Here is a 17600-nt window from a genome sequence, read left to right as displayed (position 1 = left end):
ATTTTAGGCTTTACTTGATAACGAATAAAGACTGTTCGTATCAAAAACGTGAAAAACGTGATGTTAATTATACGAAATACATAATTTTGTGTTCATTATTATAATAATTCACACGTTTGTATTAATATTCGTTTGAAAAAACAACGATTTCTATACATTAATAATTACAATAACAACTTATGTATGATAATTATTAACACACGCACATACACACGTGTAAGCTTACTACAACTTTAATATTTATAATATCATTGTGTCGTCCACGTTACGTGTCTGCCATCATGCTCAGTGTTTGTATTATGTGAATAGACCTTAATGAAAATTGTGGTTTACTTAGATTAATGAATTGTTTTGAAGTTAACCTCAAGTCACCGTTTTAGGGTGATTCACTTCAAATGAATGTGTTAGTAAATATTTACAATCAGTCAATATTGATGTATGTACTGCAGTGTATGCCGTATGGCATGAGCAGATCTAAGGGGGGGGGGACTGTAGGCAAGTGCCACCCCCGTTGGAAAAAAATAATATTAAAAAAAATGTTGGTGGGGGAGCTATATCAAATATTATATAATGTTCCCTATAAAGTGCCCCGACCGTAAATACATTCTGGATCCGCCCTTGGTGTATGATAAATATGGAGCATTGATAAAATATTTTATAAATGTTAGTTTATTTTTGTCATAATTTCATGAGTATCCAATATTAGTATGGTAATAATAAAATCCTGAGATCATCACTCTACTATAAGGTTATTAATACTAAAAGGTTATAATATACTAAGCTATTATCAATTATATGACAAGTAACACTTGTTTATAATTCAAAAGAAATTACCATTAGAAATTAAACACCACAATTTATTAAAAATTCTTAAAAAAATTATAATATGGCTTCTACAAATTACCTTTTTAACAATCCATGGTCGCAAATCAATTTTATAAAAATAAAGTATATTTTATTAAAACAGCAGTTATTATATTTAATTAAAGATTTACTGTGATATTAAAATTTGTGATGTTGAAATTAGTTAAAAAAAAAAAAAAAAATGCCAGAAGAAGGAATAAGTAGAAAAAATTAAAAATTGTAAGATACGAGTAATAGATGACAAATTGCATTTGAAAAGAACAGATAATAACTACTAATAATATCAAGTGCAGGGCCAACTTCACACTGCTCGTAGAATGTACTGTTATTTTTGTATTTAGACACAAAAAGGGATTAAAAATATTTACTAATTTATTTATATAAATTAATAAATATTATTTTATAGGATTTTATTCGAAAAATTTTAAAGAGATGATATTTTTTGGAATGAAATATACGTACCTGTGGTCGACATTAGGGCAGCGAGCCATTAGTGCCCTGTGGTACAAGAACGCTATAAGAAATTATCGAAATTTACGAATTACACTGCTCAAATATAAAATATGCTATATGAAATGCCTAAATATTACCCCTAAAAAAGTGTCATGCTCAATTAGTAATTTTAGGTTTTGAACGGCGTGATGAATGTAATAAGTATTGATTCTACATGATGTGTATTACTATTTACTATAGTCCTGAAATCACAAAAATGTGAAGTAAAAAAGGGAATTTTTGACGCAAAACCAGTTTTTGAAAAATCGATTTTTGTTTATGGTATGGTCAGGTATGCCGGGCAGCATTGAATCGGAAAATTTCACGTTTAAATAAAACACGTTATTTATTATTATTTTTTTAACCTGATAACAAGCAATGCGGTCATAATATATTATATTATAATAAATATGTTTACGTCAAACACTTATAAAATAAAATAAATAAAAGTAAGTAAATATTTCTAATCTTAGATTATAATATAAACAATGTCATTACACTAAATATTTTATATTTTTATCGCCTTAGCTGAGCTGTTTTAAACGTCGTGACGTCCAATTATAGCTACGTGCTGGAACAAACTACGTACGTGGCGGTGCACACGCGGTCCGTTCGCCGCTGTAAGATGTCTTTGGTCGCCGACCGGATGGTGACATCCGTGCCCGCGTTCAGCTGAACGACCATGAAGTTCTCGAAATCCACACTGGCGCCGTCCGCCTTTTTGATGCCCACCGCATGTCTGAATCCCAGTCCTCTGCACAGCGAATGGTAATCGACGTCCGTGTAGTCTTCGGTTATGCACTGCTCGTGCCAGTGTCCGTACGACCTTACCGCCAGCACGCCTTCGTTTCTGCACAAAGGCGAAACATAATATTTAGCCATATTTATAGGTATCACTGCAGTAGCTGCGTCTTAGAGGACATGATATCATTGTGAACAATACATAGGTATGTGCAGGGGCGTGGTTAAGGGGTGGCGCGCGGAGCCGTGCTCGGGGGAGGAGGCATTTTAAACTTTTTACATTTTTATTACTGAGAATATTAACATCTCTTATACTCTCCACGCACTGGCGCACGGTTAGGTTATTAATATGAATTTTTTGTTCAGTGGCCGTAGCATAGGCGAAAAGCGACCGCCTTTGAGCTTTTTTTTAAGTGTGATAGATGCAGGTTGGGCAGTGCAAGCCAACGAATAATAATTACCTAATAGTATTTACTGCGTTAGATAGGTTATATATAACGAGTAGACGTACGGTTAAAAATATGACAGTAAAAGTGAACGCTTTCGTTATGTTTTGCTCGTATAAGGGGTTGGGTGGAATACGAATTAGGCTATAGAGCCTTTGTAAAAGTTCGTCACACCTATAGTAGCTATATCATTAAAATGACCGACTCTTTCGGAACTTGTGAACAAACAGTTTTGTGCAGATGAAGATTTTAACACTGTGACAGTAGTTTTATATTATATAGACATTTATTCAATAGTTGTTTTATACCTAATTTTAACAGCTGTTAAAACTATTATAAAATAATATAATAAGTATTTCAGCAACAGTGAAGAAAATCTATCGTCAACTGATAGGCTAATATTTAGTAATATATATATATGAAAATTTATGAAGTAGGTATTGTACTTGTAATAATTTATATTATTAACTGATTTTAGATTAAACGCTTTGAGCCTTTGAATACGATATATAGAGAATAATATTTACTAATTTACTATAGAAATATAAAGAATTTGATTATCTACTATATAAAGTCTGTTTCTATGTAATACTCGTATATTAAGCGGGGTCCAGAGAAGGTATCATTTTCCATGCGGCTTTTCTTCGATGTGGACCGTTCGCCTACTCGTCTGCGCCCGGTTTTACATTTCACAAATTCTTATTTAATTACTATTAATTTATAGCTTGTTAAATTATTAATGTTTTATACGGGATTTCAAAGACTCCAATCATTATGAGCTGTTATTTTATATTAATTTCGTTTTTATAAACGAGGGTAAAATGTAAATTATAATCATTTTAATAAATCGCGATATAATAATAATCAATATGACGCAACGATTAATGGGTATGTCATACTTTTTTCCAGCTGGAGTGATTAATCCAATGCATTCCGCTTCGTCGTCCGATTCGGGACAATCTTCTTCGCCGTCGCACACGAGTTCCGACGATATACATTTGTTCGATCTACGGACGGATAAAATGCGTACAAAACATTATTTTTCGTTAAATTATTTATGTATACAATAATACATACATAAAAGTGTATTACATATATTACACTGATACGCTTGTTTTATGTTTGTATATTTTATATTACTTACGATTGACAGTGATAAACGTTCGTTCTATTACAGTAACCGGGACAGTTCGCGAACTCTTCGTCCGTCTTGTCTAAGCAATCCCAACGTCCGTCACATAATCTTTCCGGGGCCGTGAGCTTTAGATAGTCCACGCACGTGTTTTTCTGACATGTCTTTGGTTCATCGGTTCCGTCGCCGCAGTTGTCGATCCCATCGCAAAATGCAGTTTTCTCCACACATTTGCCATTGTTGCAACGAAAACTGCCCACGTTGCATACTATTTTATGGAATAAATGTATTTTACATATTATCGTGCAATGTTGTAGTATGGTGGTAAGTATATATACATTTAATCGGTGTTTAAGTGCCATTATTAGCTTTTACATTATTAAACATCTATAATTATCAGCATATTTATTAATATATTTTTCGCTAACCTAGCCAGCTCTTTTATGATAAATCGTTGAATAAACTCTAGAATCCAATAATTATACACTTTTTTGACTTGAAGTCGGAATCAAAATCGTTCGATTTGACGTCACGGCAATATGAAGAGTATTCATAAAAACAATTTTTAATATACTTTGTATTTTTATTTTTTAACTGTTATATCATTCCTTTTTGTTTTTATAAGAAATCTACGAGTAGTTTTTAAAAATTTACAGCCGTCTAATACTATAATGTAAAGTTATAACGTTTTGTTAATTAATATTTAAAAAAAAAAGTAAGCCTTTCAAAATATTTGTTATTTTATATTTTCACAATAAGTTTCTTATTTTTATGATATTGCTCCAAAAGTAGTTGTACCTGCAGATTTGCGTAACGTGGTTTTTACTAAAAACCACCAATAAGACGTCTAATATCTGTATTTGTATTATTATATAAAAAAAAATTAGTCATATTATAATGACACTTTTTTTTTAGTAAAAATTAAAATTATAAAGCGATAAGTTACTTTACTAACAAATTACTAATAAATTACTAAATTATAATAAAATAAGATGAAATCAAGTAAGAAGAATTTTAGTTTGTGCATTTTCCTATCAGCAGCTTCACTGTACAGATTCGTTCACTAAATATTGAACTATTATAATTTATTTAAAGTATAATAAATTACTGCATAGAGTGTCGTTGGTCTTGCATTTCTCTGAACGTTCTTTACACATTTTGATTGTCTCGTCTTGTTCGTCCCGACAATCCGGTATTCCGTCACACACTCTTTCCCACGGAACGCACTCGCCAAGCTCACAGCGTTTTCCTCCACAAAATGGGGCGGGTGTCGTTTTTATGCTCTCATCTACAGAACACAAAAAATTTATATACGTAAAAATTATAACAAACATAATATATCATAATATAATTGTCATGTGATAGAAATGGTTAAGGTTAAGTAAATGGTTAAGTTCGGTTTGAGTCAATTAGGTCACAAATGAAAGATACCAATATAATATAATATGATGTAAAGTGTGTATTTCGATGATTTGGTGTATTGTTTAAGATAAATATATAATTTCATTGTAAAATTGTTTAAACCTTCCAGATACATTCCCTACCTATATATAAGTATGCATACTTAGTTATATATTCCCATATAATATGCATAGTATTGTTTCAATTATTTGTTAACTGAAAAATTTTGTCCGTATTTTATCTATTAAGGATGATATTGGGCAGCTATATGCATAATAGATTTATATGGTGTATATAATAAAGTTTACCAGTAATGACTGCGATTTCGTTCATTAGATTATCAGCCATTGGTAGCCGGACTCGCGCGTTTCGATCGCATAGGTTCATTTCGAGCTGAACTGACGGTGCGGCCAAAAACAAACCGAAATTTGACTGACAGATGACCGCGACCACGTGAGACATATTATTTTCATTCTAAAACCAGGTAGATCACTTATAATTTAGTTTAAACGGAATAATATATACATTATACATATGTACATTGCACATATATCTTGCTGCAGTATAGATACAGCGTACCTTTATGTAATATATTATAATATTATGTATAGTAGCTTAATAAATAAATTTACTTTTTTTGTGTACATACAAATCGACAATTCCTAAAGTAGATAATAATTTAAATTTATAATCGAAATATTTAAATTTGAAAATTTTTAATTTGCACTTTCTATATAATTTTTGCTATACTCAAAATCTAATTTTAGCTTTTTTTGTTCTATTACATTCGTCGATTTATAAATGTATACATTTTTTTTTCATTTTCTAACAATAAAGTGAGAAAAACTAATTATTAGATATCAATATACGTATTTTTTAAATTTATTGTGAGCAGCTCAATATTCCTCTGCCTTTAACAGTTAAACATATTATTTATTCATATCATGCTCTGATACTCGTAATTTATAGTCATATCTCAATATTATGATCAATAGTTGTGTACACTTACTGAACACGATCGGGGTATTTGTGACACAGTAAAGCATAAAGTGTTAGGGTCGTCGCATAGTTCTGTATCCGGTCGAAGGAACGCAACTTCGGTTTTATTGTTGCGCCTATCGTTCGTGTAGCCGATCGCATAGCAAGTGTCGTTCGGCCGAGACGACGGTTGAAAAGGTAGCACTTCCAATGGCGTTACACCTCTGCTCAAAGTCGCCGGACTAGCCAAATGAAGCAAATCGTAATCTGTGCCCGGAACTTTTCTAATCCCATCGATCCGGACGATCTGTTCGTAAGGCGACTTGATCCAGGTGATCGAATGCGCACTACCGCCCAACACTGCCGTCACGTACGCTTTGTTTAATCTTGAAAAATAATTTTAAAAAATAAACAACAAAAATAAGAGATTACAATTCCGAAATCATTTCTGTCAGACGTTTTTTGTGCGCTCACTTTAAACCGGTTCTTTTGACAAGCACCCACGAGTCCTTCAGCAACACTCCGGACTGAACGAGCGTACCGTCCACTAAGACGTCGGCGTGCCAATGGTACCGTTTCTCTTCCACCGTCTTCCTGCCGCTACACACAACGTAGAGCCCTTGACACAAGTCGGTGAACTTCACCTTGTTTTTTTTCAAGGGTAGAGCACAGTTCCACGACGTTTTCTTGTCGTAGTATTCTGATTGTCTGAGGATGATAACAATAACAATTATTTATGTGCTTTAGAATTAAATCGAGCTTAACGCAACAATAAAAAAATCATAGTATCAAGTATAGCTGGTAAACCACCAAAATTATTTTTTGGGCCTACATTAGAACTATGATTATTTTATTAATGGATTCGCATTTAAATAGTTAATGTAACTTTATAGTGGTTTTATATAGGTTTCGACTTAAAACAAGATATTCTATTTTAGTTACGGTTTCATAATTTTGTATACCAGAAATAACTATTTTAATGAATTTAAAATTGAAATACTATACTATTCATCATTTTAGATTTTAAGCAGAGCGATGGATGTATTTATTTTACGACGATGTGTGTTTTCTTGTATATGTGTTTAAGATAGATAGGACTCTTTTTGAGTTATTTATAAAAAATGAATTTTCAATTTTGTTAGTTTCTTATTAACACATGTCGATAAAAAAAAAAAATGGTAAATGGGTAAAATTACTTAAAAATTTAATACAAGATTTTAATAAATTGTTCATTTCCTAAATTGAAAAATATAGAAAATTTGTACTATTATATTTAAAGTAATTACAATTTTGATAAAATCTAAAAATTATAAATTATTTTATAGTTGGAAATCCATAAAAAATATTCTGTTTATACCTAAGATTTGGTAATTTAATACTAAGTTACTGAAGTGCAGTCGCTGGATGGTCTCTCCCATCAAGCAAACACATTACAAAAAATATTTTTTTATTTCTTCGGCCTATTGTATTAACTATGTACAGATTGTTGAATATTCTAATAAATAATAAAAATAATAATACAGGGTTCTTTAAATTTTTTACTACCTATATTGAAAATAAAATTTCTACCGGAAAATCAAATTAATTTTTTATGACCGTTGGAAGTTCAAACTTTTTATGACATTTTGTATTCACTTGTAAAATAAGTATTACTCCTCAAATAATTTTTGTTTTTTCTTATAATTCTAAAACAAATATATTCATAGACACTTGAAATTTTGTCGTATTATCATTTTTATTATTTGATATTACTTTCAATTTTTTTCAAAATCAGTGGTGTTTATAGTTATGAGAAATTTTTGATTTTTTTTTAGGTAAATGTTTCTTTAAATATTTTTTAAAAATAAATTATCTATGTGCAAATTCTTAAAAACTAAATACAAAATCCTACAAGTTGTTCTTGTATCTGTAAAATTATAAAAATATATGTGAATTTTTTTTATACTAATTTGAAGTTTAGTTCACAATATTTATTTTAAAATTGTTTCATATTTAATTTCGGGGGGGTTTGAACACCCAAAACACTCCTCTTATCTACGACGGTGGTATACATATACATATGTACATATATTATATATTAAGTACATAAACAAAAAATATTAACGAAGAATAATTGATTTAAGGTTTCGATTTCATCAAACTATTGATTATTTTTGGTTTGGTTCCAATGTCCGAGCCTAACCCTTTTTATTATATTAAATAAACGGTGAACATAAGAATATGTAGTACGTACGAGTAGCCTAGGCTCGAACACGTTTCGTGTGCGATCTTAACAACCGCATCATCATCACGCATGCACCTCACTCTCCAGATACCGTTGCGGTTCACAGCCACCATGCCAGATTGTCGCAACGTCGGTCGTCCGGTTGCGTCCGATGTCACAGCCGTAGTGCCGTTCGTGATCGCCACTGAAAATAAAAACGGACAGACAACATTAGTACTGTAAGTGATAATATTGGGCGTTTATCATTTTCTCAATTTTATTATAGAGTTACCGCAGTATTTCTCGTCACTGCCGTCGACGCAGTTTACGTGCCCGTCACACCACGCGCTTTTTTTGATGCATTTTTTAGGCCAGCCGCAAGTAGTCTCGTCGGATTTGCATTTGGGCGTAATGCAGTCGGCTTCGTCCGCGCCATCGTTGCAATCTACAATTCCGTCGCAGATGGCCGTCGAATTGTACATGTTCGCCAGTCTCGTTTTACAGTCGCAGAACTCTTCGTCAGTCCCGTCTTCGCAGTCCACAGTGCCGTCGCAGCGGTGGTTAGACAACACATCTTGAGTTATTCTGAAAAGTTACGTCGTTGGACCAATTTTAATATTATTCACGCAATAATTCAAGTATTATTTAATGGCTTATTGGTGCTATTAGATAAAATTGATTGTGGTTTTCGATTTAATTTTAAACATTGGTCTATGCAGATCGCGGTTATCATGTATTTAGAATTTAGATTGTAATAGTATGTTTTACATAATATTATGATTTATCTAGCCAACTTGTAAAATACTAAAAAAATTTTTAATTCTCACATATAAATGTATAGGCACCTATCAAGAGTATATCTTAATAATATATTTTGTTTTGTTTTAAATATTGTGTTTGATGAATAAATTAATAATAAATATTTTTTAGTGTTTCCGGCTCCATGTATTGTGTCGTGACTCGCGATACAGTTTTTGGTTCCAGAACCAATTATTTTCGATTTTTCATATTTTACCTTTTACAGCTGAACGTTTCTCCCGTAAACTGGTTGTCAAAAAGTTGTTTTAAGGAGTCGAAAACTGTGTCATTTAGTCTCGTTATATTACTGTTAATATATTTTTCTTCGATAACCATATTGGTGGTTATATTTTCGATTTTAATGACTTCTTTGTTCTGGAAAGTGGAGTTGACATCATATTTTGGTAATGGTGTTGAGTTTTTAAGAACAAATGCTACTGTTGTCGGCATCCGTTTGGGATTGGTGACCGTGAAATTCGTATTAACATCCCGCAATGACTGTCCAGCACTTTTTAATTTACTGTACTTTAAATTGCTGTGATCAGTGTTTCTCGACCGATATAAATCCACATGATACTGAGAACCAGTGTAATCACAATTTTGTTCGTCTTCCGCGTTCATGCAATCTACATATTTATCACATTGACGTTTGGTCGGAATACATTGTTTTCCGGTGTTGCATCGAATCCCTGGACAATATTGTAGTGGACGGTCTAGTGGCAAATTGTTCTCTTCTGAAACAAAACAATTAATTAAACTGGGAAAAGTAAATGTTGATATTGAACAATTATAAAATATAAAAATTATACAAACATAGGTAAAACATCATTTATTTTAATATTGATTTATTTTTAACTTACCAGTAGCTTTAATAATCCAATCCATATACAACGCCACTCTAGTGTATACTCCGGGTTCCATAGGTCTGGCGCATCCTTCACCGTGACTAACTATGCCAGCCACATACCATTTATTCAGATTGTTGGGCTCTCTGCAAAGCAGCGGACCTCCACTATCTCCTTGGCAAGTGTCGTGTCCCCCACTCAAATATCCAGCACAAATTTCTTTACCATCTATATCAGATTTATGCGTACACTCGGCTAAAATCGGTACTTCTACTTCTCGCATGTTGTCCGCTAAAAACAAAAATCGAAATATTACAATCAACAGTTGTACATTATTCCTTCGGTGTTTTTGATTTTGTTTGACTTACGGTCTGGTCCATGTTCGACCGTAGCTCCCCAACCAACAGCTGTACACATTGTTCCCGGGAATGGAATCCAGTTCAATTTATTATCAGGCAAACACACTGGGCGAATCCAACGGTTAAATTCTAGTCCACGATCCAATCTTAACACTGCCAAATCGTTTTCCATAGTTGATCTACTATACTGAGTGTGAATTATTACGTGAGTTACTATTCTCGATTGTTCCATTGGTGAAAACGAAAATCTTCGCAAAATTCCAGCTTGTATTTCATAAAAGTGTTTCTTATACCTATATGCATATTACAAAGCATAAAACATTAATTCGAACAATCAAAACAATAATATAATGATAAATTGATAACTATCGCCTAGGTATTACGTTTGGTCCTTACTGATTAACGCAGTGCGCTGCGGTCAATACCCATTGATCATTTAATATAACACCTCCACAATGAAATATACCGTCCTGGTAAAGTGCAATGAGCCACGGCCACGCGCCAGGATTGCTGGCGACGCCTCCAACTACTCTAGGGTCTTTCGATCTCGCAAAGCGCGAGGTGATGTTATCCGATGATTCTAAATATGAGCTTCTTCTCAATCTATCAGGATCAATGTTTTTATTAAATTTAAGATCAGAACGTATGCCACAAATATCTTGTTCACATTCCACAAAGATCCCTTGTTGCTTGCATTCGTTTGATAATATAATTTGATTATTTCCAACGATATTGATATAAGGACCATCATAAGTAGTAAAATCATTTATATATTGTATTTTGTTTGGTCTAATTACAAAATCAAATATTTTCATTAAAATTATAAATTCTATTACAGTAGATCAGTGTTTATATAGCTTACTTGGACATTTCGCCAGACTCAACCGTACACGCTTTTTCCGCCCATGTATCAATGTTATCGTTACCACACATCGGGTACCAATTACCTCTCCAATTATGGTGCAGATAACCGGACGAGTAGGACATGAAAAATATCTATAATATGTACAAATACAAAGCTTATAATACGTGTATAAAAGTACTAATATACGCATAATGTGTACAATTTTTTTTAATAAAGTTAAATTTTACAGAAGTAATTTTTTAAGTAAATAATATACATATTATATGTCTATATAATCATAGGTATTTTAAATATTTTTAATTTTTATTTATTTATTATTAATATAAGACATTTTTTCAACTAATTAGATATTATATTAGGTACTACGAATTTTTTCATAGGTAACTATCTTATTTATTTATTGGTTAAAAGTGAATCAGTTTTTTTTTAAATCCATATTTATAATAATTATCATAAAATATTAAAGTAAATATTTTGTCTGAAAATGTTATTTTAAGTATCTATATTCTATTTTGATGTAGTTATATCTAGCTACAATATTACTTATAATTATTTAATACTTAGATTGTAGAAGTAGAAAAATAGCTAAAACAATATGGACATTTATCACTATCTATATATTTCTCTAATCTATAAATTTAAAATTATCAATTTGTATATACTTGATTTATAAATTGTTGGATCAATATTAGATAATAGATAATAATAATAATAATAATAATAATTAAAAATAATTGTAATGATATATATAATACATATAATACATAAGTACTTTTGTTAATACATATATTTTAAAATATAAACTTGTTAATAGAAATCATTAAAATTTTAGTTTTTTAGTTTTAAAACAACAGTTAATGACGATGGGGGAAATATGAATATGAAAAAAAAAATAGAAGTGATGTAGTTAAACGTTATAAATAAAACAAAATTACAGTTAAAATTATTTTGTAAAATATTGTGTAGTCTATTAAAAAAAAAAAATGTCATTGAAACTTACTTGATTAGGATTTTCGAGGTGTCTAGATAGCAAAGTGCATTCGTCTTCATCTCGACCGTTAGGGCAATTTTTTATGTAATCACAACGATTTTGTCTTTCAAAACAACTGGAACGCTGTGAAATGATATCCCAATCGCCACAACTAAACGTTTCGTTATTACAACCTAAACATAACAAACATGTGCGTATTAAGTGTGTATAATATTTATTTATTTTTTGAACATATGATTTGCTGGTAACAATATTAATTGTTAGGAATCAGTGTCTTGTACCATACCGAAACAACCTAATTCGTCTTCTCCGCTCGGACAGTCGTAATATCCGTCACATAATTTGTCTTTGTCTATTCGTTGTTTGCAATTACACTGGCTTTCATCACTCGCGTCATTGCAATGAATTCGGCCGTCGCACCAGTTTTCGGTGTCCACACACCCGGAATTGTCTACACATGGGAACGTATTCAATGGACAATCGAGATTACCTATGGACCAAAAACAAATTTGATTAACTTGAATGTAATAAGATATTATAATATTTTGTTACATAATATTATAATAGGTCAGGTGGAATTATATCATTCATATTTTATTACCCGTTAGAATATCATCATTGTTTCTTGCGCTTTTGGTCCTTGTCATGAATGTATTTTTCGTGCTGTTATCGTAGTTTTTTATTGTTTGGTTAGAAGTATATTCATTATTTTTGCTTGCGTTCACAGAATACATACAATGTAACCTGTTCGATTGTCCTGCAAAATCGGTAACCGAACAAACTACATCCGTTCGACAAATTAACAAGACTGGGTAATTGTTTTGAATCACTGTGGCAACAGGCGGTTTTCTTTTATATGCGTTTAGCGATTGTGCCGAATACTGTATTGTATTTTTATTCGTATCTTGCTCATTTTGTTGGTAACTTACTATGTTTGGTGAACATGGTACTGGATAAAAGCATATTGGATACGATTTCGGTAGTAATTGTTGTTGTATCACTTCAGGCTGCTGCGGTGTACTTTTGTCATCGTCTTTGTTGTTAAACTCCGAGTGGTTTAAGTTTTCTATGCCAGTGTTACCTATAATTGTCGATTGATTAGTATTTTGTCCGTTTTCCCGTTTGTTTTCATCATTTTCATGGTTTTCTAAGGAATTTCTTTCTTGTACAATTGTTTTTTCGTCATTTTTATTAGAAATTGACATCTCTGTAATCGATTCTGTGATGTTTTTGTTTTCAATTATTAAATCAACTGTTTTTTCGGTAACATTAGTGTTACTATAATTGTTATAGTTATTATCGTTAGGCTTTGATGTTACTGTAATCGTTTCGAAAATATTTTCAATTTTTGTTGTCGATTCTGAAGTTTTTTCTATGATATATGTTTTGCTATAACTATTATCAAGTATTAATATTTCTGTAGTTGATTCAGAAATATTTTCGTTTTCAAATGTTGATTCCGAAGTTTTTTCTGTAACATATGTTTTGCTGTAAGTGTTGTCAAGCTCTGATATTTCTATAGTCGATCCTGAAGTATTTTCATTTTCAGATGTCGGTCTCCAAGTTGTTTCTTTAACATTTATTTTCCTATAATTGTTATCAAGTTCTAATATTTCTGCAGTCGATCCTAAAATATTTTCATTTTCAGGTGTAGATTGCGAAGTTTTTTCTGTAGTATAAGCGATATTATAATTGTTATCAGGTTCCGATGTACTTGAAGTGAACTTTGAAATATTTCTATTTCCAAATGTCGATTCCGGAGTTTTTATTGTAATAAAAGTATTGCTATGATTATTTTCAAGTTCTAATATTTCTGAGGTTGACTCAGGAATATCTTCACTTTCAGTTGTAAATTTTAAAATAACGTCTTTATTTGTTTCTTTCTCTTGTGCAGTAGATATTTTGTTATTGTTTAACTCTGTAGTTTGAATAGTTTCGTTTGAATCATCTGTAATATCTGTTGAACTGGTTGGCATATCAGAAGTAATGAGTGTTTGTAAGTTTATATAATCGTTGGTAATAGTTTCGGTATGATATAATATTTGTGGTTCGACAGTTATTTGAGCATCATCTTTAAGTTTTACAGAATTAGTTACGGCATTGGACATTTCCGGTGACAGGTCTCCTTTTGTATCGATAGTTCCGCCGGTGTCTCCCTGAGTAGTAGTATCTCCGAGTGCCGATAATAACACAGTTGTGAATTCATTTTCTTCGTCCGAAGTTGTAGTAATGATTTCGTGATCGGAAATACTTCTAAACTGATTGGTTATACTTTGAGGTTTGTTATTAGAGATTGTGTTTTTTTTTAATAATTTTGTTTTTTCACTCGTACTAGGTGTAATATGTTCGTTTAAATTTCCTGACGCAAATGTTATTATATCAAACGGTATTTCTGTTAAACGTGTAACTTCTGTTGTGGTGTCGACAATCGTGATAGTGTCTAGTGGACATTTACAACGGCATATTCCATTGTTATCAATCATTGATAATGCTTTAGATATTCGATTTAAGTCCTCGTAGATTTTATTGAATTTCCCTTTCATTTGTACACAATCAACAATTGTTGTTGTTTCATACAGACCTCTTCTATCTCTATTAAACCGAGTATCTAATCGAGTCAAACTATTGTAAAGCCTTTCTATTTCATTCTTAAGTTTTATTATTCTATTATTTAATTCACATGTGACAGATATTTCTTGTTCGTGGACGTCATCTGAAACCGTCTGATAATGTCTAATTTTTCGTATACCTACATTAGGTATTTTGTCAGAACTCACGTTGAGTGGTGATGGTGGTGTGTCATTTAAATTACTATCTGTCTTTAAAATCCTACCTGAAATATTGAAATTCTCGTTGATAATATGTTAGTGTATTATGTATAATATATGCCGAATTGCATGAAACATTGGTTAATATAATGTAATGGACCAATTACTGGCCATTAAATCATACTTAAGGAACTATTAGATTACAATTGATTCGTTAAATGTTTAGTGATTGTTTATGCAACTCGTAAATAGTATAATGAAGTCAAGTATTATAGGACGTACCTTGATTAAAAATATCGTTTACCACGAAAAATGTTAATATACCAATTAAAGTAATTGATATTAATATTGATAAAATAAAGCATTTTCTTTTCCAAAATGGCATATCTTTTTTGTACAGCAAATTTAATTTGGTAGAATTGATGTTCGACATTCCTATACCTATGCGAACGAACGAACGAACAATAATAAATCACACCTAGAATATTTGCATTTAATATATATCTGACCTGTAATATTGTTGAATGGCTGGACTTGATGTAAGTTTTCTTCAATTACAACGCATAATAATTAACACTACAGTACTCCATAAATTATCAGATGTATCAAATAAAAACAATTTAACATAATATATATTGTCAATAATTTTATAAAAAAATTAATTTAAAAATTAAAATATATTTGTTATGGAACTCCGCACATTTCACGACGATAGTTGTTTGGCGAATACGTATAAAAGACAACTGAGGGCAGTTATGTGCTGAACCGACACTTGTTAGTAACATATTAAAAAAAAAAAATCAAAATTAAAAAAAAGAACAATACATATAAGTATCATGTTAATAGAAATATTGCTTCATTCATTGACGCCTGAATTTGTATTAATATGCTTTGCATTGCACAAATTGTAAGTGATTACTGTAGCCGAGTGTTTTGAAAAATGGATAATAACAATATGCATATATATACTATATAGTACATTGCTAAAGAAATTCCTAAAAAAAAAAAAATAATGTTTGGTTTGTTTAATATATAAGTATATTCCAATACTCGCTATCGCCAATAATATAATATTTATATTTAATTATTACGGTATATTAATTTAATTTAAAAATTTTGAAAATGATTTATAAACGAACACAATATCATTCAACATAATACATTATATGGTTGTACGTACATTATTATATATACCTAATGTAAGAAATGTCACCATACTTTTGAGCTTTGGTTAGTAGACAATGGTAGTGACCAGTGGGTACCATTATGTCATTATAGTTTCTTAACATCATAACTTTAATATTATTTATTTTATATTTTAATACATTTACCTTTTTTTCCCCGTTTATTATAATAATATATTTTTTTGTACTTGCGTACTAAGTATACAATGTATTATATTAATACTTTAATATAATTAATCCACTTACCAAATTAAGTATAATTAATTGATAATATTTTGAATAATTACATAAACTATTCTTAGCCTTGGAAAGAAATATTTTAACTCTATTTAAGCTATTTATAGATATTTAAAATTTTATTTCGATTTATGCTGATATGTTCTCTAAATCAAAAATTTGAAAATTTAATCTAAGATTCCTTATAAATTTTCTTTTGAAATTAAAAAATACAATTTTTACATGTTTTATGAGCGTGCAGTAAGTCTCTAATATACATCGTTATACGTATTTATTAGTTTCTATTGTAGCAGACAATATATTATTTAATAATTTGTTATTAAAGGTACTTTATTGCTTATAACATGTATACGAAAGGTAATGTGTGGCAAATTGTAATAATCAAAATGTAGACTTTTGTTATTAAGGTTTTTACTTTTTCAAAGATATATAAACAATACATATGTATGAACAATTTATGTGATGTTATATTTATCTTCAGCCAAATATTATTAATAAAATAAATTAAATAAACGATTTATTAATTGACTGTAGGTATACACATAAAATACAATATGAATATTTACATAAGTATATCTGCACTAATTCAATTGATTAAAATAGTTTCATTACATTTTCTAAAGTTGAAAGTTTAGTTAAAAAATATATTTTTTAATTTATACATTTGAAAAAACTTACCTACCTATATTAATTAATTTATTGTATATAGTAATTATCATGTTTCTAATATTTTATAGACGCGAGACAAAACATTGGAAGAATTTTAATGAATAATCAATTTATAAAATTACATTTAAGGTCCGGAAATGAAAAAAAAAAGATCAAATTTTTAATATTTCAGCGACTAATCATTTTTATTTAGCTTTATTCCATCACATAATAATTACAGATGTGTAATGTGTGTGTATTATTAAACTATAGTAGTATATAATAATACACGAAGTAATATATGTATATATTTTAGCAAAAATAGTTATGCTAAAATCGTTAAATAGAGTTTTAAACCTACTCTTTAAATTATTTGAGAAATCTCCTAGTTGATTAAATGAGTTAGTATAATGGTGGGTGACATGTTTATCTCAATCCAAGAATAATTTAGGAATAAGTTATTATTTTGATGATACAGGTACCTATACGTTTACCTAGAAAGTAAAAAAAATACCATGGTAGTAATAATTGCATTATTTTTTTTAAATATTTAAATTGTATTAATTTACATTTTCATCAATTCAATGAACTATTAATTATAATTATGGAATATGAAAACATTTATTTTTATGTGGTAACAAATTTTAT

The 17600-nt window shown here is 30.3% G+C and overlaps 1 protein-coding gene across 1 annotated transcript; it reads right to left on the bottom strand.

Moving 5' to 3' along the window:
- Window positions 1-1683: 1683 nt before the first annotated feature.
- LOC114130395 (serine protease nudel) lies at window positions 1684-15621 on the bottom strand. The gene is made up of 19 exons (XM_027995373.2): window positions 15393-15621; window positions 15166-15324; window positions 12717-14948; window positions 12402-12605; window positions 12125-12288; window positions 11122-11255; window positions 10656-11048; window positions 10269-10552; window positions 9916-10191; window positions 9273-9789; window positions 8550-8842; window positions 8288-8462; window positions 6529-6762; window positions 6086-6440; window positions 5385-5550; window positions 4784-4963; window positions 3688-3943; window positions 3443-3550; window positions 1684-2206 (listed from the first exon to the last, which is right to left on the bottom strand). The coding sequence occupies exons 2-19, from the start codon at window positions 15314-15316 to the stop codon at window positions 1921-1923; spliced, it is 6408 nt and encodes a 2135-aa protein (XP_027851174.2). The 5' UTR covers window positions 15317-15324; window positions 15393-15621; the 3' UTR covers window positions 1684-1920.
- Between the last annotated feature and the right edge of the window lie 1979 nt (window positions 15622-17600).

This window comes from Aphis gossypii, chromosome 3 (genome assembly GCF_020184175.1).
Source record: "Aphis gossypii isolate Hap1 chromosome 3, ASM2018417v2, whole genome shotgun sequence".
Classification (NCBI taxonomy): Eukaryota; Metazoa; Arthropoda; class Insecta; order Hemiptera; family Aphididae; genus Aphis; species Aphis gossypii.
This window is presented reverse-complemented; position numbering and strand designations above follow the sequence as displayed.

Coding starts and splice junctions, on each gene's coding strand:
- LOC114130395 (XM_027995373.2), bottom strand. CDS start 15,316: ATGTCGAACATCAATTCTACCAAATTAAATTTGCTGTACAAAAAAGAT. Junction 14,949..15,165: donor AAACGATATTTTTAATCAAG/GTACGTCCTATA, acceptor TCAATATTTCAG/GTAGGATTTTAAAGACAGAT. Junction 9,790..9,915: donor TTGGATTATTAAAGCTACTG/GTAAGTTAAAAA, acceptor GTTTTGTTTCAG/AAGAGAACAATTTGCCACTA.